Here is a 24,849-nt window from a genome sequence, read left to right as displayed (position 1 = left end):
CTGGACTTTTTGCCATGACAGCAGATCCAGAACAGTATTAATTGAAGCTACCACTGCAGCCATTTCGATTATCTCGCAGCCTCGAAATAGCGCTCCGGCGTGCCAATATCGTGGCAGCCGCACTAGTCGTGTTGTGCTGTCATTAGGCCTAGCTGCTTGGAGGGTCGGTATTAAGCTTCCTGCTGTTTGGTGCCATGTTCTTCATTTAAAGAGTTCGCCACTATCGGCAATGGCATTGACTCCGCCTTCGTCATCCTCGCCGATGGCACCGAAGAGTAGAAAGCATGACAAGGGTCTAAAGCATTGCATATTATGGTTCCCAAAAGTCAGCTTCGCTGCAGTACAGTGTTGTTACGCGGTCAAGCATATGCAGTGTACTGCGTAGAAAGCATAGCAAGAGTGCAAAGGGGCCACTGTCATGGGACATGAAATGTGTCCCTTAATTATACATGCACGCATGCGCCATCTCCTGTCATAGTACGGGCCCTGAGACACTTGATAATTGTACTGGCGAGTTTTTAAAGCTATTTCAGACTTGGCTGCAGCAATTTGAGCCCTTGAGAGCAGTTAAAAGCATGCATTCGTTTTTCCGGACTGCCCAATTTTACGGCCACTTTCGCGGTCCCTAGGAAGTTGGAAAAATCAGACGTTTGTTTATTTTTTTGTGCCTCACCTTCACCTACCTGTTTCACAGCGTGTGTGGCCTTGTGCCATGGGAAGCATACTGCACGATTCTAATAGGCGATAATCCAAACGCGCCGTCACGCCCTGCTGCAGGCAGCATGATGTGAACGTCATGTTTTAGTGGTGGCATCGTATACCGGCGTCAATCACCAGCTCAATTTTTTTTCTCGTCATCGGCTTACTGTGTTACGGAATTGGAAAACAACAAAGCACATCTCGGTCCACTCTGGTCCCATCAGGTTGGTGCGCATAGGTGTCTTGTGCGGCAGTGATTCGCGGAACGCTTTGTATTCGGTAGAAGTTGACTATAGTTGAGTCTGCCAAATTTTTTAGTGACTTTCGTGTCATACGTTTGTCCAGTTAGTATGCTTTTTCTTGCATATTTTTTTCCCAGTATGTTTAAAGGAGGTTCTACTGTAGTTGCAATCTGTGAAACGAACAGAACAAATCATGAACAAGAGTAATAATGCCTATAATACTCAAATATGCATAAAACAAATAAGCAGGAGCATAGAGGTGATAATACAAAAGTAGAAGATGTATGTGATAAGATTAGAAATAAACGATGCATAAAATTAAAATGCGTCTAGCCGTTCCCTGTTGTTCACCAGCCACTCAGCTCACCCAGCTTTGGTCTACCTGCTGCGCAGTTTCTGACCAAGAACCCGGCACGGCGTCTGGGTTGTGGATCATCGGGCGAGGAGGATGTGCGGACACACCCATTCTTCCGTCGCATCGACTGGGACAAGATTGAGAACCGCGAGGTGCAGCCACCGTTCAAGCCCCGCATTGTGAGTACTGCCTGCATCTGCCCACTTCAGCAGTTCTTTCCCAACACAGAGCCGCTTGGCCCGTATTCTCAATCGATCGCTTTTGGGGATGCATTAACTTTTGCTTGATGTGGCGTTCAGTGCAGTGCCACGCTGGAGCGATGAGCAACCTGCCCTCTGGCTTAGCCAATCAGTGTTCACTGAAAGGGATCGGTTAAGAATACAGCACAGGCGAGAGCACCAGTCACCCAATGTGTCCCCATAATACACCGCCCACAGCCCCCCGAGATGACTGTGGGCAAGCCTTGCGTCCTCTTGTCGTCTGGCACATGGCACTGTTAGAGGCCACAGCTCAGCTAACTAACGTTCACATTTTCATATGTCGCAGATGAAGTCTTTAAGAGTAAAGTGACTGGCGTTGCATGCTAGATGTATATGTTAAAGAGGGGCTGAAATGCTGACTAGGTCTTTAGATGTGACATGCACTGTACTCGCAACATCCATGAAAGTACAGCCTCAATCACATCTGCCTAGAGCACACGTTGGTGATGCCTACTGGAATCTGCTGGGCAACTAGCTTGTACATGCAGACATGACTCGCTCGGTTCACTGTACGTGCAAGCTCTATGAGAAGCTGTTTAAAACTGAACCACTTGTAAACATGTGAAACTCGCCACTGCAAGCGGGAACACTGTAGTAGCCAGGTTGGCTAGATGAATTTAGGAAAACAAGTGACATGTTCTCAAAACAGGCCCAGATAAGCAGCATGAGCTGTGCTAAAGCATTTAAAAATGAGCAGAACGTCTTCAACAACAAATCTTTTCACTGTCTAGCTTCTTATGCCAAAAATACAGTTCGAACATTTTTCAGAATCAATTTGGTAGGTGGCTAAATATCTGAAAAAGCATAGATGACAATAGATAAAAAAATTATTTGGTATCTTTGATCTCAACAATATCTCGGCTAAGCAATCACTGGTAGAATGAAACTTGGGTAATGAAAAGAAACTTATAAATCAAAGAATAATAACCAAACTCTTTTTTGGTGAAGAAGTTTGAATTCCAACAACTACAGAAAATTGGGACATGTGACTGAAGAATTTTGCATGTGACTCGGCGAACTCAACATGCCCCAAATTTTTTAAACTCTGCTTTTGTTTAAGTGGCACTAATCACCCTGTCAATAGAAATATGTGTGTGAAGAACTGTGATTGGGGCTGTGTAATTGCTCTCAGAGGCCCTCTGACTCAAAGGAGCCTTTGTGCCGCTGCAGTTTGATGTTGCCATCTTGATGTTTTCACTGCGTGTTCACACCTCAAATAGGGAGCAAAGAGGAGAGCATATATTGTATTTGTGCGTATCGGGCACCTGGGAGCACTTGTCTGCATGGCAATGCATATACACAAAAAAAGGTACCGTGGACATGGCAGTGTCAGCGTTCGTTGGAGTTGTCCTCGAAACTGTTACTACCACGCAGGACACACTCTCATTCTGTTTCAGCTCATGGTAAAACTGTAGTGCACACAAAAAACGAAGGACACAGGTAGTTGACAAACAAGCGCTGCAAACAAGCCTGCAAACTACCTGTGTCCTTCATTCTTTGTGCTTGCTAGAGTTTTATGAATAATTGCCAACTTGACCAGGTTTCAGTTCTGCTGTTTCAGCTCAAATAATTCTCGAAGAAGATTGCATCAACACGCACACTCTAGACACTACAACGATGTGGTTGGAGCCACAGCTATGTTAAATGCACTTTATAGGTGGACATTATGTCAAGCTAAGCTGGTCCAGCTTAGTGCTTCAAAATGTGCATACACAAAGTGTTGGCTTTCCATAGAGTGGAGCTCTTGGAAAACAAGTGTTTAAATGGAATGACAGAGAGAACAACAGGATGTCTTGTTGTCCTTGCTGTCATTCTGTTTCGATGCTGTTTCCTACCATTTGCTATGCAGAAAACCAACCCAGGTATGCAGCATTTTGAATAGAAATTTTGTGATCGAGAAGTGATGCGAATCTGAAGCAAATTTGACCCGTTTCACATTTCCGTAAGAGCGCGATAGATCACTGCACAGTGCAGAATTCCTGTGCTGCATTGACAAAACATGCCAGACATCTTTGAGAGGTTTTTGATGGAGATTTTCTCAGCGAGTAATATATTTTTGGGTGAAAAACAGATGCCAAGGTATTTTAAGGGTGCTAATGATTTTCTGTAGCCAGGCTTAGGGCTTGCTTTCAGTGGCTCTTTAATCTTCGACTGGAAACTGAACTACAGTGAAATCTCGTTGATACGATCTTCATGGGAACCAGAAAATAAAGCGCATCATCCAACGTATTATCCAATCAAATCATATTATCAGGAAAAGAAAAAAACGTATTATCCCGAAAAACGCATTATGCAGAATCGTATCGAGATTCCACTGTAGTAGTTTTGGGCAAAGTTATTGCAACATCATCTCCTCTCATGTTAAGGTGGATTGTTAAAGGTACAGGGCTGTGTTACTGCCTTTCATGGGAAGGATGTGCTTACTATTCTACCTTTGGTGGCTTGTGGCTCATGGCTTTCCGTGTGGGGACATGGCTTACTGCTTGTGTTCCTTGCTCTAGCAGTAATGAAGCGAACTCTAATGGCTTCTGTATGGCCGGTCATGTCTTGCTCTCGAAGTATCAATGCAAGGTCACACAAGGACAACATCAAAAAGACAGCTACTGGCTGTATTGTCACCTTTACCTGTTTTTCCTTGCTTGTACATATTCATACATTCAATATTTCTTTGATGCACAGTTACCGCATTTACGCTTAAAATTATTAAGCTGGTCACTTATTAGTTGTTAAAATGTTCACTTATGACGATACAGTTATTGTCTGGTTTAAAGAACCGGATGGTTGTTGTCTTCCATAAACTGCAGTGGAGGGAGTAGCAGTAACTTGGTGGTGGTAGCGTCACCCCTCGGCAAGAGTACAGCATACGAGGTGTGTTCAAGAGAAACCAAACTTTTGCTATAACACCTTTACTGCTTATGGTACAACATTTTAAGGGCTGTTCCCTTCAAAGTAGTCCCCTCTACTGGCAATGCACTCTTCCCATCTTTTCTTCCATTTCTGGAAAGCCTCCTGGAACGCACTTTGTAAAATGGTGCGCAGGTGTCTTCTTGCATTGTCCTGGATCTCCTGGAATTTGGGGGGCAAACAGTGTGGTTACCAATTCATTCTTCAACACGCTGTCATGGGCTTATTGTGGCTTAGCATGAATCAAACATTTTACCTCACTCTCCCAACTCGTATATAGCTTCCTGTGTGATCTTCTGCCAATGCTTGTCATGAATCTGTGCTTTCAACATAGTCTGCATCTTTGAAATGTTCTGTAAACAATCCAGCAGATGCCCCATCTTGGTATGAGTCATTTAGGTTCTAATCATACTATTTATGAATAATAGAGGTGGGAGAATGTTTTTTTTAATATGGAATAGTATTGAATAGTCAAATGCAGGTGCATATGTTTACGGCAGGAATAATAATTTTAGTATAATTAGGTACCACGCCAGTACTGACTAGTGAGATAGAAGACGGCTATCAGCGACAATTAGGATCATCTTTCAATGCAATCTCTAATTGTCATTAACAGAGCCTGTTTACAAACAGGCTTCCCAAGGTTAAATGGCTGCTGTATGACTAGCTTTCCAAAAACACCAAATATAAGATTGCTGAAAAAAGATCAGAAGGTATGGGAAAAGAAAAAAGCTGCTGCAGGATTTGTGTGCCACAGCCTCATGTAAAAGGGCCAGTTGTAGCAAAAACATCACTGCTTGTAGCGTAAAAATAAAAAATAGAGCTGCTACATGACCAGACTGACAAAAATACTAAATGACAAACTACAAGCAAAAATCCCAGAGTGTCATGCAGGCTTCCGCTGTGAAACCAGAAGCAATACCCATTTTATTTTGTTCCTGCATTGCTTCAAAAACTTTTGTCACTGTTTCATTTCTGATAACTTGTGATACTTGGTTTAGCAGACGAAGAACAGTGACCAGACTTAACAGTTGGTTGTTGCAAAAAAATTTGGTGAATTTTGAATGCTTCAAAAATACCAAATAGTTCATTTTCCAATACAAATTGTAAATGATTACTGTAGCAAGGCAGAAAGTTGGGCGAGCTGGTTCAGATTCATGATGTCCTTGTCGTCCTTGTCATTTCTTCTGTCCGTATACATTAAAGTTGTGCTTTTGCCACCATGTAAGCGGTTAATATTTGATTTGTATTCGAAACTTCAAATATTTGCCTACCTCTAATGAATAAATTATAAGTTCACCAGCAAGCTTCTCAGGAACCAAAAATAAGTTTGTTTAAGGGGAAATAGGTAGTGTGAATGCATAACAGCCATTTATGAAGAACCAAAGCATGTATAGGGTATTTGTGTGAAACCTGAAGCATTTATTGAACATTTTACAACTTCAGAGAATTCCAGACAGATTTTGCTCACTTTGACAATTATCTGAAGGAAAAGGGTTTTATTTTTCTGCACTCATGCTTTCAAGAAGATGCTATTTGCAAATTGACTTGATATTTCAAGGCTTTGGAAAGCATGTATAATGGCGTAAGAGATGGTGTTGCTGAATAGTAAGGGCCGTGTACTGGGACTTAGTCACAAGAAATTTTGTGTAACTGAAAGTTACATCATTGGAGTTCTTTGAGAACAACATTTTTTTTTTTCATAGCATAACTGTGTATTGCTAACGGGGCATCTGAAACAACTTTGTTTAACTGAATCTTTGTTTAGGTGAGGCTCTTTGTGGTAGTTTTGCTGTATTCTTCCATTATTTTGTGTAGACTGTGCACAACCTTTTAGTGATGAATGCAAAAGGGACACTAGAAGTTGCGTTGTCTTATGCAGAGTTCTGCTTGGTATGCTTACTCTGAATTTATGCAAGGCAACAGATATTCAACTGTTCGGCTATGGGAGAAGTCTACTTGCCAGAGTCTGTCTTCAGGGCAGTCTTCTTTAAACTGTACTGTGTTGTGCTGTGATCAGACACCTTTTCCAGCGAAAATGGCCCCAATTGTGTGTTCTTGCATGCAGTTTGCAGCCCAGATTAAATCGAAGTGAAAAAACCTTGTTTAGTTACCGGGCAATTGGTGAAGCCAGTGCAGGCCACTTCGAGAGACCAGTTCTCATGGGAATGTGTGTAGACGTGTGTGCTTAAAGGGACACTAAAGAGAACTTCAGTTTAAGTTACAGTAGTAAATTATGCTTTTGCTGTAGCTGTGTGGCTACTTTTACTGTGGTAAAAGAATGGGCAAAGCCAGAAAAGGTGTGAAAACCTAAAGATGAGTAGCGTCGCTACATCAATGTTCCTGCACCAGCCCACTGTGACGGTGTGCTTTCTATTTTAAAGCATCTATTCAATTCTAGTGGGTTGCTTATTAGTAAAGATGAACTACATTGTATTTTATAGGAGTCAAGGACTCAACCTGGCATGTTTCGAGAACTGTTCATGTGCCAAAATGGCCCTAGTATGAGATAATACTTTTGAAATTTGCGGCATCTGCTTACATACTGGCTGGCTCTGTGAAATTCTAAGAAAGGGACAAAATTTTAAATTTGGATGTAACTTTTTCTGACAATAATCAACTTGGCATTCTATAATTGACAGTTTTGAAAGAACACTGAGAGATATATTTTTAGTGTTTCTCTTTCGTTTCCCTTTAAAAACGGCTTGCATTACTTTTGTGGAAGCTTCGGAACTATTTAGTGACGAATCCTTTTAAACTTTGAGGTTCGGGCCCGCTTTGTATGGCTACCACATTGGCAGCTGATGCATAGCTGTGTCCATGTCTGTCCACATGTGCAATTGCCTTGTAGCCCTACCAAAGATAATCACCTGTCTTCCATCTTGGGAAGCTTGTGCAGACAGGCCTTTCAGTTTCATTCTATGTTTTTGTGTTCCTGTGCAGCACTACACGAAGAAGGTGGTGCCTATGGGTGTGCGAATACTAGTAAATTTTGTGGTTGAATCAAATACGAATCAAATAGTACAGCCAGAAGTGAATCGAACGGAATATTCAATAGTTTCAAATAAGGAACAGCCACTTTGTTAATTAATATAAAATGATGCTCACTTTTTATGTATTCATAATTTTGGCAAGTTTGTGTCATTACATTGCGTGTATACTAAAAGCACAAATGGAACATTATGAATAAGCAGTTTGTTCACATGTACAGGATTTTCTGGAGGGTGCGTATGATCACTGTATAACCGATGAAGTTTGACCCTGAGCTATGTAACATAGCCTGCTCTATTACATAAGTCCTATACTATGCCCACGAGGATGAAGTTTATCTTACAGTTGCTCCAGTTTTATGTTCGATTCTGCACAGTTGATCCCCTGAAATATTCAAAAGCTGTTCAAAAGATATTAGTGTTTATGAATAGTGACTAAATTGATTCGAGGACCAAATTTAATAGGACATTATTTGATTCCTTATTCGAATGTTTTGAGTATTCGCGCACTCATAGCAATGCCCATGCTACCATCCTCTCGTGCAGTAATCGTGAAAAAAAAATGTCTGTTATGTGGTTGTTAAAAGAAAATGATGTACTCCTTTTGCTTCTGTACCTCCTGTATGGTACTCGCATTGTGTCGATCATCATAACATAATAGCTCTCTACAGGCCAAGCCGTGTACCACAACTGTTTCATTCAATAGAAAGGGTTCACACGAACATAGACACTTGATGTGACCAACAGTGGGCGAACAAAAGATGGTGAGCTGGAACCAATGTTTTAACAAGCATAGTTCATCACGGCAGCAACTGAGCCTGATGCTTTCCTTGTTCACACATACTGTTGATACTGTTGGTCAAGTTTGTTTCATTATGTCCTGATGGGTGTTGAGAAGGACAATGTAGTGTGTCTTCAGCATTCTGCTATTTAGCCATATGCATAATTTCATAGCTCCTTGAGGTTTGCAGGAATTTGACAAATGTGGCAGTTTTTGGTGACTGTGCATCTGACCACTGGGGCCACGTAGGTACATACTGTTGCAAACATGTAGGCCTCTGCACTCGCATCTCGATGTAAGGAGCCATGACAAGGAAATGTATCAGCTGATCGGTGTCATTACCCGGTGGGAGCATCCCTGTGGCTTTCTACCGCATCGCATGTTGTTGTTCTATGTTGCATGTTCTGTCTACGCATGGTAACAGTGCACGCTGCAAACGCATGGGCATGACAACTTGTTCGGAGCTGTATGCAACCTCTCTGGCATTCAAAGCCTGGCAAAAAAGTATGGTCAGGCGGGGCCAGAAAAGATGTCTAAAGTTTCATTGTAGCCATATCAAGTTTACCGTGCAAAATAAGTGGAGTGAGAATGCTGACAGATCGGCAGGGGGTCAATGCAGCGCTCTCGTCTGCTCTTTGTTCTGTGTCCACTTATTTTTATTTGTTGCTCTGTTTACTCAAGGTGGCCTGCCATCTAGGCCCATTTATCACTTTGATTCAATTCCTTTATAAAAGTGCAGTCCAGAAACAAGGGGCGACATGGGTCCTGCATTTCAGCACCGCCTTCGTCAAAATGCTGAATCATTTCAATGGGGAAGTGGATCATTTGTATGGGTTCCTCTACAATGCAGGAGGGCTACAAAAGTCATAGTAACCCCAGATATTGGTCCCACAATTGCACATTAAAATATATATACTTCTCAAATCCATTATACTGTCAACGTCCGATTTGTCGGACTCCCTAGGGGCTGCGAAAACGTCCAAAAAATCGGGCAGTCTGAAAAAATGAATGCATGCCTCTTACTGCTCCCAAGGGCACAAATTGCCACAGGCACGTCCGAAGTAGATCTGAAGGCGTGCCAGGGGGGGTACACTTATTAGGCATATCGTAGCTCGTACTGTGGTAGGAGACGGTGGGTACATGCATGTATAATTAAGGAATACACACCGTGACCCGTCACAATTGCCCCCTTTCCGCTCCTGGTGTGCTTCACCGCAATACTTCACCTATGCTTCACTGCGTAACACTCCTGTACTACGGCGAAGCCGGCTTTTGGGAACCCGCATCCTGGACATTGGCGAGTATTACGAAGGCGAAGTCGGCGCTATTGTTAACAGCGGCGAATTGTTTCAATGAAAAACATGGCACCGAACAGCAAAAAGCTTGGTAGCGAACGCCAAAGTAGCTAGGCCGAGGGGTGCCGCGGAGTGGTACGGCCGCCACCGGATTTGCCTGTCAGAGCGCTGGTTCGAGGACGCGTGATAAACAAAATGACGGTGGTGGTGGCTTCGATTAATGCCGGTTCGGACCTGCAGTCATGGCAAAATGTCTGGAATATTGGACGGGGAAGGTTTTTTTGTGTCCGAAATATCAGATGTTTTTTATATATTGACTCTGTGGGGTACGTGGCGGTGACACGAAGGCGTCCGAATTATCGGGTATGCCCGAAAAATCGGTCGTTGACTGTACTTAGATTTGACACAGAAGTATTCAATTCTTGTTCTAAGTTTCAAGTTTTTGCATATCATTTCAAACTAATTTCAGCTTGCTTCAGTCGCTAAGGTCTTCTTACATTGCGGTTTTGGGAGCGAACAGTGCTAAGAACATGACACAGAACAAGTGGACACAAGATGCTTCACTGACTACCAATTGGAAGGTTTATTGCTTGGAAGTGGGCTTATAACCCTTAGAAAGGTGAAGAAAACTGAATAAAAAATTTAATCACTCAAAACTTGAGGCACTGCACCAATTGCAAAGGTGATTTCCCTATAGGTAAGCCCAATTTAAGTGAGTCTGATACATGACAGCCCACTGCAGTCAATTGCCAAGAGCAGGTGTAAGCCAGTGTTTGAAAGCGTGTGGATCATGAAGGCTTATCACGACCAGCAGGCTGTTGTGTCTTAGTTCCTTATGTTGGGCTTAGCAATAGAGAAATTGCTTATCTTTGCAATTAGTGCATTCTTGTGCCTGGAATGTGATTCATTGCCATCTGTCTGCTTTTCTTCATTTTTCTTCACTCTTTATATTTAGTATTTATAAGCCACCTTCCACGCAATAAACCTTCCAGTTGGTAGTCAGTGTAGTGTCCTGTGTTCTCTTGTCCTGTGCCCCGTTTTTAGCTTTGTTTGCTCCCAGAAGACGTACAAACTTAGGTCACCTAGTCGCATTATTTCTACGGTGCAGTCAGGTGTGCCATAGGCTGCCCAAAAGACTGCACTCATACGACTTGGGAAAAAAGTAACCTTTAAGTCCTTTCAACTAGGTTTCACTTGACCTGACTGCTAAATGATTTTGTTTCTGCCGCTGTCTCTGAACTATAGTGTGGTAGAATATATAGTACACAATTTCCCAACAGCCATTGAGCTGACTGTTGTGGTTGTGAAGAGAGATATGCTTAATTTAAACTCTTGGATGTTTTAAATATATCTTATAAAGTTAACTTGTTTCCCAGAATAAAGAAGGGCAGCAGTTTGCTGGTAAAGATTACAGCCAAAGCTTTACCATATGACTTGTGCCAGTACATGCAAAACACGGTTCCTTAATTAGAGGTGCATTTGTGAGTTTTGGTACTTGGCGTGTTGTTTGCAGTTAGAGAAGTAGGATTCCGACTAAACAGAATATCTTTCATCTGTACACTTGTTGGTGGCCTTCCCCCATTCAATTTACGAGGAATTGTCAAGTGACTAGCTGCTTCAGTGAGGCATTATATACCGGTGTCACATTGACTCCTAGGTTGATTGAGATCTAGCACCTGAATTGAGAAGTATAGAATAAAATAGCAGTACTCCCCTTAAACACAGCATGGGACATGTCACCCAACTTTCATCACAATGGTCAAATTATCTGTTTCTTCACACCCTTGGGGATCTAAATGTAATGCCATTAAACTCAGGTCCAGAATTAATTCTAGCAGCAGTGTACAGCTGAAGCTATGCGATAGATAGCACTGCATTTTCTTATTTACAGCCCTCGTGTCACATGATCCATAGCTTTGTGGCGCTATGGCTCCTATATAGACCTTTGTGTGCTTTACACTCAAGCCTGTGTAGAAACATGTGAATAACTCTGCTCAGCTTAGCTGTCTCTAAGGCTTGCGAGTAAACACAACTATTGTGAGTGATCTTTTGGGCCAGTTTTGTTTTACTGGTATTTTCGTACCTTGATAATGAGACTGGATGTATAAGCAATGACAGAAAAAACACTCTTCCTGTGAACTACTGTCGTGTATCCTTTAGTAGATTGATTGAATACAGTAGAACTTTGTTCATACGTTCTGGAAAAGAACTCGAGAGAAAACTTACTAACTGGGAAAACATATGATCTGAAGTAACTACAAGTTACACACACTCAACATGTTGAGACAGAACGTGTCTTAATTGGGTCGCTAAGACCCCTTTGCGGTTTCTACACTCACCAGAGAACTCAAATAACAGTACTAAATATAATTAGCTTCAGTAAAAGACCAAGGCACACCTAAACATGCATGGGAAATTACCTTTCTAGCAATTGTAATTCAGCTTATAATTCTGCTCCTTTAAGAGACATGATTTTGCACAAAGTAGCATCAGGGCCTTTCCTCATTTTCTTCCCTCCCCAATTTTCTGGCTGACTAGCTAAACTAATTAACCGGAAATCAACATGAACTGCCTTTTATCATATTGCAGGATTTCCCCACTGAAGGAGTTCCCATTTGAATTATAGGTGCCCTGAAACACGTTTTGAACGCGCAGTCGACTTCCGTTATTTCGACCCTGACGGGACCAACTAAATTGAATTATCCAGTGGGTCTAATTCCACAAGATCAAGAAGAAATGTCAAAACACCCTGCTGATTCATTCGCAGTACTTGTCTGATTCTATCCGGCCCCCGAGTCAAACGCTAGCCCACTTTCTGTATGTCCAAAGTGGAAAAGTTACGTAGGAATGACATTGAAGCTTCTAAACTAAGTAGAAATGTAACGCGCACTAGATGTTTTAGCAAGAAAAATGGGCAATGGTCTAATACGCATTGCACAGTAGTGGCTGGTTTCCTAAAGTCAGCTATGTCGTAGTATAGTTGTGTTATGTGGTCAAGCATGTGAACACGGTTTCCGGTTCAATTTTTCTGAAAAGGAAAGGTGAGCATTAGGATCGGGCAAGTACCATAGTCAGACATAGTGAGCTACCGATATTTTTTGAAAATCTTCCTAGCGCAGGCCAAAATGGGCTTTTTGGGATGGCAGACAATGTGTGTTCAGCTAATTCACTGTCCCATAAACTCTGCCGAGACAAACGCTTCTAGTAAAGAGGTTGCTATTGGGGTCATTTTAGTAGGGGTCAGGCGTGTGAATGCTCACTGATCAAGTTCAAATCATTCAGTGAAGGCCAATTTTAGGATCGAAATAACGAAAGCTTGCGCCCATAGAAATTCACAGGCACCGGCCGGGACCTTCGATCAGGATCGAACTAACCAAAAAAAATCTAGTTAACCAGAGTCAAATTAATGGAAGTCTACTGTAATAAGAAAAGGATGCCGATGTGTAGAAGATGATCGCATGAACATGTGAGCAAAATATTATGACGCTGCATGTAGCAAGGAGTTTACAATCTCGTGTCAAAAACAGTGACAAATCACTAGCTCTTGCTTTCGCAGTGTCATCATCGCAAACAGTGAAGCCCACCTACAGCTAATGTCTGATTTCATGATCGCATGAACATTCTGAGTAATACGACTATGGCTGATTTTGAGGTAAATAAATGAAAAATACATGTCTGTGATTTCAAAAAAGCAGAAAAAAAACAATCTTTGCACTACTGGTCTACACTTGAAAGTTGCATGCAACTGTGTGGCCTCAGAGGTAGCAGTAGTGTGCTCTGTAGAGTAGATGCCACGCGTGACAAGCCCTTTCGACAAGCGGTGGCTGTCCTAATTATCAAAGTACTGTCCTAATTATCAAAGTGTCAATGAGAAAGTTGTAGAGCAACATGAAAAACTCCCGGTACAGCTTTCTGTTGCTCAATACGTGGTAGTACATAAAAGTGTTTTTCCGAGTGTGAAAGGAGCCCGCGAATACACGCAGAATTGCCGCGCGACTGCCCGCTCGAGGATTTTTAAATCATGCTGCATGATAGCTAGCTCACCCTGTATATATATATATATATATATATATATATATTATCTTGTCATTGCCACAAATGGCACAGTTGGAAATGAGGGAAATGCTTTTACAGGGCTTCAAAATTGTCTATTCTGCTACCACTGTTTCAAAAATGCAGTCTTTGAGCACTGGCGAAATGCTGCCATCCATGTATAATACAAGACAGAGACCACAGTAAATGCAGCCCTCAAGCGCTGACAAAATGCTGCCATCTGTGTAGAACATGAAGACTGAATAATCGTGGGCTTTGAGTGCTGAAAAAGTGCTGCGATCTATGTAGCAATGCTGAAAGTGCACAATACACGTGGCATTATAGCACTGACACTGTGCAGCCATCTATTTAGTAGAATAAAAAGTGGAAATGCTCTATTCATCCAAACCGCTTAGAAAATGGGAATATTGCCGTGGATAAGCTGAGCTCGTCAAAGCAAAGTTTACTAATATCGTGTTGATGAGCTAGGCTCGTCCAAAATGCTTAAAGGGTTAATAGTGAGGCCATTCTGCGAATAATTAGAAGTGTTTCAGGGCCCCGTCAAGATCCACGCCTTTCCCTGGGAAGTTTAGAATATATTTACTACATTGTTAGGCAAGCAGTGACTAGGCTGGGTACTCGAGGAGCACTTCTAGGTAGTGATCATTGCATTGCTCGTTACAATGGTGAAGTGAAGCATGGTGAAGTGACTGCTGGCGAGTCTGCCCTTGTGATGTGCCGAATGTTGTGCCGCATAGGATGACCTATTGGGACCAAATGTGATATATTAGAGCAAGCTCATAACCGTGAGTCTCTGCGTGGCAAAATTTGTGCCTGAATGGCCCAGCTATTTAGTAAGAGCATCTGCACGCATGACATGTAAAACACAATTTAATTTTAATTTTTACATGCCTGAGCGGCACAACAATTGGCAAGAGAGATCGTAGATGGTAAACGTTGCAGTATGCTATATGGTGACGTTCGGTATGGTGAAGTGATGTCGGAGTTTGTGCTTTCCGTTGTGTAGCGCAGAGACCCGAGGCAAATGCGAGGGCGTTCGGCTGCCTGTCAGTATAGCGGCTTGACTACACGCTCCAGCTTGCATTTAGTGTATGGCTTGCGCATACGTTTCTGGCTGCAGCAGCTTTCTACTATGGTTTGTTTCTTTCTTTTGGTTTCACATTTTTGCCTGCCTCCCTCCTCCTCCCCGCCTTCCTACGTTTCTTCCCGTACCCTCAACCCCCTTGCAGAAGAACCCCCGGTCCGGTGAGAACTTTGATCCGGCGTTCACCCAGGCCAAGCTGTGCTTGAGCCCCGGTGACCCGCTCGTCATGCGCAGCCTGACTGGAAACGAGTTTCAGGGCTTTACCTTCGTCAACAGTCGATTCTGCGGAGTCTGCAGCTTCTAACCTCGTTACACGCGTGCCACCTGCGTCCTCTGGGTTCATCCTTTTTTTTTTTTCCTGCACCGCTGGCTGATGGCGGCACTTGCTGCTCTTGCAGGAGTCTTTTGTTCTTTTTTGCTGTTTTGTTTTTCTTTTTTTTTTGCTGCTGGTGTCACCGTGGCCTGCACTGGCATGCACCATGCTGCCAAACTAAAACCTGGCTGGCAATCTTGCACTGGATTAACCATCACAGGAAATGGAATAAACCGTGGTTTTGTGGGGTGTGACATGTGCGAGAGTCAACAAAGCATTCAAGTGTACAAAGAATATCTGAGCTGTGTGCCGTAGGAGGGTGGTTTTGGCAACATGTAAAGGGTAAGCTAAATGACCAGAGGTAGGTGGCTTGCACACGACATCGCAATGTCACGGACACTGTGTTTCAGTGCAATTCAGAGCTTTTGCAGAAATATTGGAGGCAAGCTAGAAATAAGCGGACCTGTCTAAGTCACCAACTTTCACTGCATGATTACTCTTCTAACATGTGACCTGAGATGTCATTTAAAGCAATCTATACGTAGGAGAGGTGTCTATCCTGTTTTTATTCTTGGTCATTTTTGTTGCACCTGTTGTGTGCTGTGGGCCGATTAGCTTTCCCAGCTGCTCGAGTTTGGATGACAAGGCCGTCATTATCGGCTCTTCACAAACAGGAGGAGAACATTTGGCAAAACTGATGTCTCGGTGTTTCACTGCATACTCCCTTAATTGCCAAAAGTGAAATTATTTTATGGTGTCAATAATGTGAGCTCAAGAGATTAATCTATATTGTTGTACACAGAGATTCCGCTGAGTATTGTGCAGAGGCTTATTTGGAACAGAAAGTTATGTTGCACTTGTTTTCATATCATACTGCTAATGCTGGATGACTTGTCCATCCTTGCTTTTGGCAGGAAAGGGGCAACATGGAGGCAAAATGCAGTCAAACACAGTTAACGTGGAGGGTTAGTAGGTGTGCAGTTGCAATAACTATTGGTGTAAATCACACTTTAACAAGTATTTATTGACTCAGTTGCTTTGTCTGCTGTGAGATACTTTCTGCCAAGCTGCAATTATGAACAGGGCCGGAAGTACCTTGACGAACCTTCATTGCTGGGCTGCCGTACATCACCTTGTTCAAGTATCTGTTATGGCCATCAGCAAGAGTTGTAACAGCATTCCATGCTGTGTACCGGTGCCAAAAACATTCTACTTGCATGATAACCGCGTGTTCAGGTGGTGCTAAATGGTCAGCCACTGGAACAGTATTTCTCAGGCCTCTTACACGTGGATAGCAGCACAGGCTTATTTTGGCTGCAAACGGCATTAACATTGGCTATTGAGAGCTGTGAAACGCTACTACAGTGAACACTGTTGTATAAATGTTGCTGGTGTTGTTTGCCTTTGCTGATTCCTTCTGCAAATACATACCACTGTAAATTTGGACAGGTGACAGTGCCTGTGCAGCGTCTTCCATGTTCAGTATTCTCGAGTGCTCACTTTCACGAGATTCGGCACTGCATTCGTTGAAGTATATGGCTGACGGTGTTGCTGGCACTGTGGTGAAGATAGCGAGCTTGACATAATGCGAGAAACGGGATCCACCTGCCCAGTCACATTGTATCTCACAAGAGGGATCATATCCCCAAAAGTGATCACTCGAGAATACTGCCGCAGCTTGGCCGTAGAAGGCAGCTGCTTCATAAGTAGTATCAGAGCACTCCTTGAATGAAGCACCTGCCCTGTGTTCCCAGTTTTTTTCATTTGGGATGTCTTCCTTTTTTTGTGTGATTGAGACAAGCTTTACCAACAGATGCAAAGCATTGTTTGAAGCCTGTCTGGTTCGAAGCTTTTTCGTATTTCAGCAAATAATATTCACATACTTTGGTTGAAAAAAAAAGTTTATCAATCTGCATATTAAGGGTGGTGTTACATCAGTATGGGACTTCATTACGATGATTCGCATAATGAATGTGCACTGTATGTCTTGGTAGGCCACAGTCACCTCTTTACAGCTGCTGCATTTTCACTGTGGGCTGCTGGCACTTTACAAAATACATCCATTGTTTTGAGTAGTACAGCCGTGTGAGCTCTGCAGTTCATCTGAATGCAGTACACTGAGCTGTATGTGGTGCCGTTACCAAATGGACACATGTGTCCATTTGGTACTGGATATAGCCAGAAGCCAAATTGGAATGCTTTTGTTGCATATCCTAGATGTGCTATTAGTTCCCACTGCACTAATTAGTCGACGGAAGCCTAATAAGCAGCGATCAAACAATTGACATGATGAAAGCAGCAGTATACAGCCCATCCTTTCGACAGCTGTCTCAGGTTATAAAGAATATGAAGTTGTCGACAAAATTATTTGTTTTGGCCGAGTTTCATAGCAGTGATGGACAATAGAATTTGTGGAAATATGGTCAACCTGAATAATAACAAACTTTTTGTAATTAACTTTTAATTGATGAATTTCTTGGAGATGTTATAATTGCAGAAGTAAAGTCAACAAGTACTCAAAGCGTAACTTTTTGTTGAAACTTGGAAGAAATGGCATGAAAAAGCCGACACGTAAAACTAACATAGACGTGAAGATGAGGCATAGAAGTAGGCACACGTTGTGTCTAGTCAAATGTTTAATCTTCTTTAGTGCCCCTTTTTTTTTTTTTGCAAGGTGAACCCGCACCAACTAGAGCAGTAATGTCACATTTTCGTTAGAATCTGTGCCCTTTCTTAGTTTCGAAAAATAGTGCTCAATATCTACAGCGAAATGTTTTGCCATTTTACATGTAATGTTTCTAACAGGAAAAATGCGGTGCGCTAGATTTGTTAACTGGAATAGCAATAGATTTTCACGGCACATCTCCAGTGTGTATTTGTTGGAAATGGTGATGTAGGCAGGTTGTGCTAAATTTGGGCACTGGCCTACGTCACTTCTGCAACTACAGCATGCCCCATAATATCAATTGTTAAAGGCTTAATCAGTGAAATATTCCTGCTTATAATGCACATTACCCTCAATTTTTCACCGAACTAACTCGGGAGCGATTACGTTGAATAATCATCACAGATGTAAGTCGGATGCATGCAAAACTGTACAGAAGTGACTTAATCATGATCTTGATGTCAGCTTCTGAGAGAATTGTAATTAATATAATCTAGAGCATTGTATAATCGCAGACTATGAAAAGCACTCGTAACGTTGGATTTTGAAAAGAGCGACTTGACTTTAAACTCCAGAATTGAGCATCGACGAACATGCCAACCTTCCACCGTTACACATTCATCTCTGTTTAAGTAAAGAAAAAAGATTTTTTAGGATAAGAAACAAGTTTTTGACATTTGTAACCTTCCACTCCGTTGCAAAAATCAACTTTAAGAGCGATTATGTCTTCAAGCTTTCTTTGGGCATGATGGTGATATTCTAAATTATTAACTGCATTGCCTATTACTACTGAAATTCTAATGTCCAGCACTTGTATGAAGCCTGGTCAGGAATGATAGTTTTATTTTAGATCCCCGATCTTTAATTTTGGTTGCAAAAGCTCTTGGTATTCAGTGCATTGGTGACTAGTAGTCGGTTGGCCATGGTTTGGCACAAGTGGTGCAATTGAAATGCAGCCACTTGGATTTGGGAGCTTGCCCGGTGATAGCGTTTTCCAGAAATCTCAAGCCTAGTAACCCGAAATACTATCCCCAGAACCCTACTGAGCGTTGCGAGTTTATGCAGGTGGTGGCGTTGGCGGGAATCTAGATCTGTTTTTTTTTTTTTTTGTTCCCTACGCAATACTCTGCCCAAGCTTCCCCCCCAGGTGGGCTTTTGGCTGGGAATGCCTATTAATTCCCAGTCAGATATATGTACTATTCAGGATCAAGGGCACAATTTTTTTCCTCAATTAGATCGCACTCTTAGGGAAGATATTCATTCCATTCTTGAAGTCTTCTTGTCGCTCATTCTATCATGTGCGTTTGTTTACTGCTTTCTTCTTTAATGATTCCAGCAGCGAATTCGTTGTACTGTCAGCATAAATTAAAACGTGAACAGGAAATAACTGACGAGAGCGTCTGTTACTCGCACTTACATGCAAGTGCAACAAGTAATTGATCTGCTGTCGCTTTCTAAATGTGAAGCAGTCGAAAGTGAACATTTCGGGGTACAAATCACGTGGTTAAAAACGTAGGTGAACCCATCAAGGTGGAACAACACATTAAGAGCATAGTTTCGGCATTGATTTGCATTTTAATTTATGCTGAAGTGCATGTGCTTTAAGAATCATGGGATGGCACAGCTCATCCTCTGTTCTCATGTGTGCGTGATGAGAGGAAGTTCCGTCATTTGCTTTGACGGCGGTATATACCTCGGAGATTTTGTATGGAATGCTGTTGTTCAATGGAAGAGCTTTAAAGGGCCTTTCGTTGTCTAAGGGCTAGAAGATTGGCACGGAAATTTGGCTCAAAGGTATGGTTTGATGGTGTGTCTCGTTTAATACTATGTTATGTGCCTGGTGCACCTATACAACTTCTCTTGCAATTGGACATCAATTATTGTATTTTTCACTGCATTCTTAGGTTGTCAGTGACTGTAGTATGCATCGTCTGCAGTGTTTGCGGCTCAGAAAAAAAATTTTTCGTCAAATTAAAAGAACGCGGTGACGCCATCTGTCGTTATGACTTGGGATTCCTTCCACATGTACAACCAAATTCAGAGTGATTTAGTCTTGCTAGCAATAGATGGTGCCACCGTTTCATTAACTTTTATTCATATATAGTGACTATACTTTACCTACGCATTTAACCGAGGTTTCTGTTTTCGTATTTCTTGTGCCTCAACATTGCCGCTAACTACATAAAGGTCTGGTCGATGGGGAACGAAACACACAAGTACTACCACCAAACGTGGCTTAGAACAGAAACAGGCCATCAAGTGCAAATGTTTGCGCTAATGAGCCAGCAGATTTGTGGGAAAAGCAATTTAAAGCTGTCTCTGCGAACTAAACAGCATTCAGTACTGCCAGGACCAGACTGATGAAGATTAGCGGTGCTCAAGTTTTGACGTCATCACCGCTCAAGTAAATTGTTAGGCCACATATTGGCATGCTGCTAAGCGGGCATCGAAGCAGGCATTACGAAGTGCACAGCTGTGCGTATGTGCGCCTGTGTTCCACTTTCCAGAACTTGCTGAGATGGCTGTTATTACCTTTGTGTTTACGTGATGGTTTTACGAGATGAAATATATACAGTTTTGTTGCGTTCAGTGATTCTGTTTGCTTCCTTCTTTGCCATCTTGGCTGTGCTGTAAGTTCAAGCAGGCAGGTAAGAGTGGAATGACAGAGAACTGAGTAAGTTTTATGGTGTACGGGAAAAGCAGGCTTACGAAACACTGTGCAAGAAGACCAAGAAGGACAACACAAACGCCGGGTATTTCTGTTGATAGGTTGCGCAGTTGCAGAAAAAAATAGACATGCTAAAAATTGACGAGGTTTGTCAATGTAAGCAAATAGCCGAACGCATCTGAAAGCTTTTCTTATTGTTAAAGGAAGGATGCACTTGAAGGTGCAGTGAGGATATGTAGGTAAGGTTTGCAGTTTCGTTGCGTAATTCCATAAAGCACAGTCGTTAACCAGTACATCTGTAGCAGTAGTATAGACCGTAGTATTGAGGGCGCCACCATTTTGCGATGACGGCGCTGTCTATCGTCCGGCGCCATGTTGGTATGGGGATCCCGCTAGAGTGTGCAGTTTCGCAGTTTTCCTGCGAGGTCTCACGTTTTAAGCAAAGCTATATAGCCTCACAAGTGTCGGCAGTGGTGGTGGCGGTGGCGGCGGCTGTGTCACGCTGAAAAGTGGGCCGATCCTCGCGATAGTGCAGAAAGTGTCCAAGCTCAGTGGCACATACCAGGGACAAAAAAGAGGGAGAGAAAGGAAGAGAGAAGAAGAGAAACGGAAAATCATCACGAAGATCAGATGCACGGCAAGCTTCGCTTACCCCCATTTTCTCAGCAGGGGAAGGGCTGGTGACTTTTTTGTGATTGGGATACATTTTAGCGTGTCGTTACTACGCTTCGAGTTTCGATATAGCTGCAATATTGAATGGCGACTGGCCTGGAGGCGCTTTCACAGCTCTGCCTGCGATCGAAATAGGCGAGTCAAGCCTGAACATTGTCGATACGTAATGTATACATGCAACGTGTTGTATGTCTAGCCTTGTACTCTATTAAGGTACCACTCGGGTAACAATCGGAGGTTACTCCGTGTGAACTGCGGTGGGCTGCACCAGCTACAGTACATCCCTATCCAGGTAACTAGCGAAGCTCCGAGAAGACACGTTTTGCTACCATTCGTGCTCCCAAAAGTTTCGCGGTACGATTTCCTAAGCAAATTGTTTACCTGGCACCCGGGCATCAAGTTTTATAACAATAAAGAACTAAAATAACTCGAACGGAAGGGCTGTTAAAATGGCGTACTCGATCAAACGAACTGCTGCCACTGACAGTGGCCGCGATCAACCAGACGCGTTGAAAGAATATGCGCATTATATAGGCCTCATGTGCTGCCTGTACCAGGGCACATCGCCGACTCGAGAGAGCTGAAAAATGAAGAATAACTCTCTGCAACTGCAGCTTTATTTTCTGATTAGAGAGAGAGAGAGGTTTATTTGAAGAAAGGCAGAGAGGTCGGCTTGAGCGTTAGTTTGCTCTGGCCTGCTACTCTACACTGGGGAAGGGGATAAAAAGAGCGATGAATGATGATAAGATTAGGAGGTGCGTATGTACATGTCCATCCCGTTGAGGTCATACTATAGCCGTGCATGGAGTCCAGTGGGTTGAAGGAAGGCTATAGTCGCTTCGATGACCACAGCAGCGCTGCTGGCGTCAGGCCAAGGACCTAAGACAATCTCGTCAGACATTGGTCTTCTAGTCACTCGCTGAATAGTTGAAATGAGGCTCTGCCGTTCTCGCGCGTACGCTGGGCATGAGCAAAATATGTGCTCAAGTTTCTGGCACTGGGCAGTGATCGCAGTTGGGACCAGTGTCACTGCAGCTGATGATATGCGTATATAACGCCTCGTGAGTGCAACACCAAGACGAATCCGGTGTAGCAGACTTGTTATGCTCCTCTTCAGTTTATGAGGCATGCGGAACTTCATTTCTGCAGTCTCTTGTGTCGTCGATCAGGATTGGTCCAGTACTCAAGTGTAGAGTTCCGCATGACGCACAGAAGCAGGGGATTCGTGTCTGTTCGTGAGAACGCGATGCTTACTTCTGGCGCATTATTTACAGCTATTTTAGCTTCAGCGTCTGCTGATTAAGTATTACAGCGCGCGATGGGCGGCGTCGGAAAGACAGCTTGCGGGCGAAATTCGGAAGCACGGGAGAAGCCACGTAGACTGTGTGTGTTGTGTTAGCGCTCTTCTGTGTGCAGTCTTTCACAATCGCGATTTAGTTGTGCTTGGGCACATTAAAGCCCCACCATCCACGCGCCACCGCGGAAACGTGTATGAAAGCACGTGGAGGAAGAATCTTGACAGATAGCTTTAGGTGCGTTTGTTGGCTTAACATCAGATTTGAACAGTGGCAAGTAAAAGGGCGAATAGAACACACAGTGCGCTGTATAGTTCATTTCGAGACGAGTACACTCTTAACAGAAGTGCCAACTTTAGTAAAGTTTAAAGAGTACTGCAGGCGAAAATACTCATTTTCGTTTATAAATACTGAATATTGATCGGTTTAACTGTTTCTTGCATAACAGACTTGATTCTGTAGGGACGCCGTGAACAGGCAACGATCGTGTGCGCCACTAACGGAAATGTTCATGAAGTTCAATCGACAAATATTCGCGTAACCGCGGCCTTAATTTGCTTTGTTGTTAAACTGTTGTTCTACAGAATGGGTGACGGTGCTGCGCGTGTGCGTCCGAGTAATCGAGTGGGTACGAAAAATCGGGTCTAAAAATCTGTCGGCAAATGTATTTGTACAGTCGCAATCTTTTTGAGCGTGAACACGGGAGCGCGTGGCTTCCCGTACTGCCACCGCAGTTTAGTGGTGGCACCTAGAAGCATGCGCAGTGCGTCCGACATTCGCGTGCATTGCGTCACGCAAGCACGCGCGTGTCGTCTGCTGCACGCGTACTGCCGTACGCTTCAAGAGCGGTAACAATGCTGAACTTGCAATTACGTTCCAAACGACATATGAATGAAAGTTGAAACTATTATCTTTAGCCGACGTTCCCAAGATCATTGTTGGTTGTAACTAGGCTAATGCCACGTGGGCGTAATGTAACAGTGATCCCCCTGTCTTCGAGGAAGGTATATAGGGTGTTTCAGGGAACACGTTAAAACTTTGTAAAAATTGCCTGTGGCAGATAGCATAATTTTAGTACATGAGCTGGTCTACTCGAAGATGTGGACATTACTTGCAAAAAGAATTGAAATGCACAATCGACTAATAAACAAAAATTAATTAGTTTTTAACTAATTACCTGCTGCTGCTTCAACCTCTCTCGTGGCGCAGGACGTCGGTTGCACGCGGCGTCCTTGATTTCTCAGCAATATCGTGCAAATGATGGCAGTCTACAGCCAACGTAGAAACTGTACAAAAAAACCTGCACCAATTTAACTGCAGAACTCGAAAACGCTACTTACAGCGCAAAACTCGAAGGACCACTCAGCAGCGTTCCATTGGGCATTAATGATTTCGCGTTCACAACTCATAAGGCCTGCTTAGGTGTCTTCGGATTTTTGGTTAGTCATAATGCGGTAACTACCGGGGAAGAGAAAAGCAGCTACCAGACAAGCGAGCGCTCCGATGACGTGATGCGTGCAAAGGGAAGCTACTCTCGCCGCGCATGCGCACAGATATTGTGAGGCGCCGCTTAACAGCGCTGGTAGTACAGAAAGCCACGCGCTCCCGTGTTCACGCTATATAAAAAAAAAAAAAAAAAAAGAAATTACCGTAGCTTGCACTGGAGGCATTGTTAAAGGGACAGCAGAGCTGATGGGCACCTAGCTAATCCTGACTTTTGGGCTAGGCCAAGTACTACCAAGTCATCCCCAGAATTTCCCGGAATTTATTGATCGATTAGGTATTGATTGGCTATCGCAAGGTATTGGCCACGTATTTTTTAAAGTGCAAATGCTGTATTCATTCTTCACATGAACATGATCACATGAACATGAGGGCTAAGCTAAGCAATACCAAGTCATCCCCAGCATTTCCCGGAATTTATTGATTATTGATCGATTAGCTATAGATTGGCTGTCCATAACCGACTAAGCTTAAGTAGACCAACCATGCTTAGCTATACTTAGCCAGGCTCCGCTTCGCTATTTCACAGGGGGTGCCATTGCGCTTGGACCCTTTCGCACTACCGCCACGATCGGCCCACATTTTCTGTTTGCGAATCACGGACTAACGGCCGGCTAACAGCTCCGCTGTTAAAAGATCGTGACTACGATTACATCGCAGCTCTTAGGTGCCCGTTCCTACGGCGAGCGTTGGCGTCACTTATAACCGAGCGAATGAGCATAGCGAAAGACGAGAGCGAACGCGGCGCGCAGCGGGTGATGAAAAAAATGTGGTTGATCCCTCTTATATAGGAATCGGTATAGAACACGATAGTGAAACGTGTCTTCACAGAAGTAGTGTAATGTTTATTGCACATTGATATATAATGTCTATTGGTGTTTTGTGGCTAAAGCGCCCTTAGGCGTTGATGCACCCACGCTGACGCCTGGTGGCACGTCTCCTCCATCACGACTACCAACGTCGATGACCATGAGCAACCGTCGTGCATATGGAAGCTGCACTACGCTGCACACGCTAGCACAACGCGAAAGACGAAGCACGTAACTGACACACTAATACAACGCGCAAGA

General features: G+C 43.3%; 1 protein-coding gene across 17 annotated transcripts in view; it reads left to right on the top strand.

The window, feature by feature from the left end:
- LOC119453741 (protein kinase C, brain isozyme) overlaps positions 1–24,849 on the top strand; it is a 295,662-nt gene that overhangs the window by 244,668 nt on the left and 26,145 nt on the right. For 9 of the 17 annotated variants that reach the window (XM_049668390.1, XM_049668398.1, XM_049668397.1 and 6 more), the window contains exons 10-11: positions 1,335–1,475; positions 19,829–20,230. The exons of 1 other annotated variant lie outside the window; for it this stretch is intronic. In XM_049668390.1, the coding sequence (XP_049524347.1) occupies positions 1,335–1,475; positions 19,829–20,002 (315 nt within the window). In that variant the 3' untranslated portion in view covers positions 20,003–20,230. Of the gene's footprint in view, positions 1–1,334; positions 1,476–14,808; positions 18,754–19,828; positions 20,231–24,849 lie in introns of those variants that run through there. 7 more of the 17 variants (XR_007467277.1, XR_007467275.1, XR_007467276.1 and 4 more) reach the window with 5 other exon arrangements.

Source organism: Dermacentor silvarum, chromosome 5, assembly GCF_013339745.2.
Source record: "Dermacentor silvarum isolate Dsil-2018 chromosome 5, BIME_Dsil_1.4, whole genome shotgun sequence".
NCBI classification, from domain to species: Eukaryota; Metazoa; Arthropoda; class Arachnida; order Ixodida; family Ixodidae; genus Dermacentor; species Dermacentor silvarum.
This window is presented reverse-complemented; position numbering and strand designations above follow the sequence as displayed.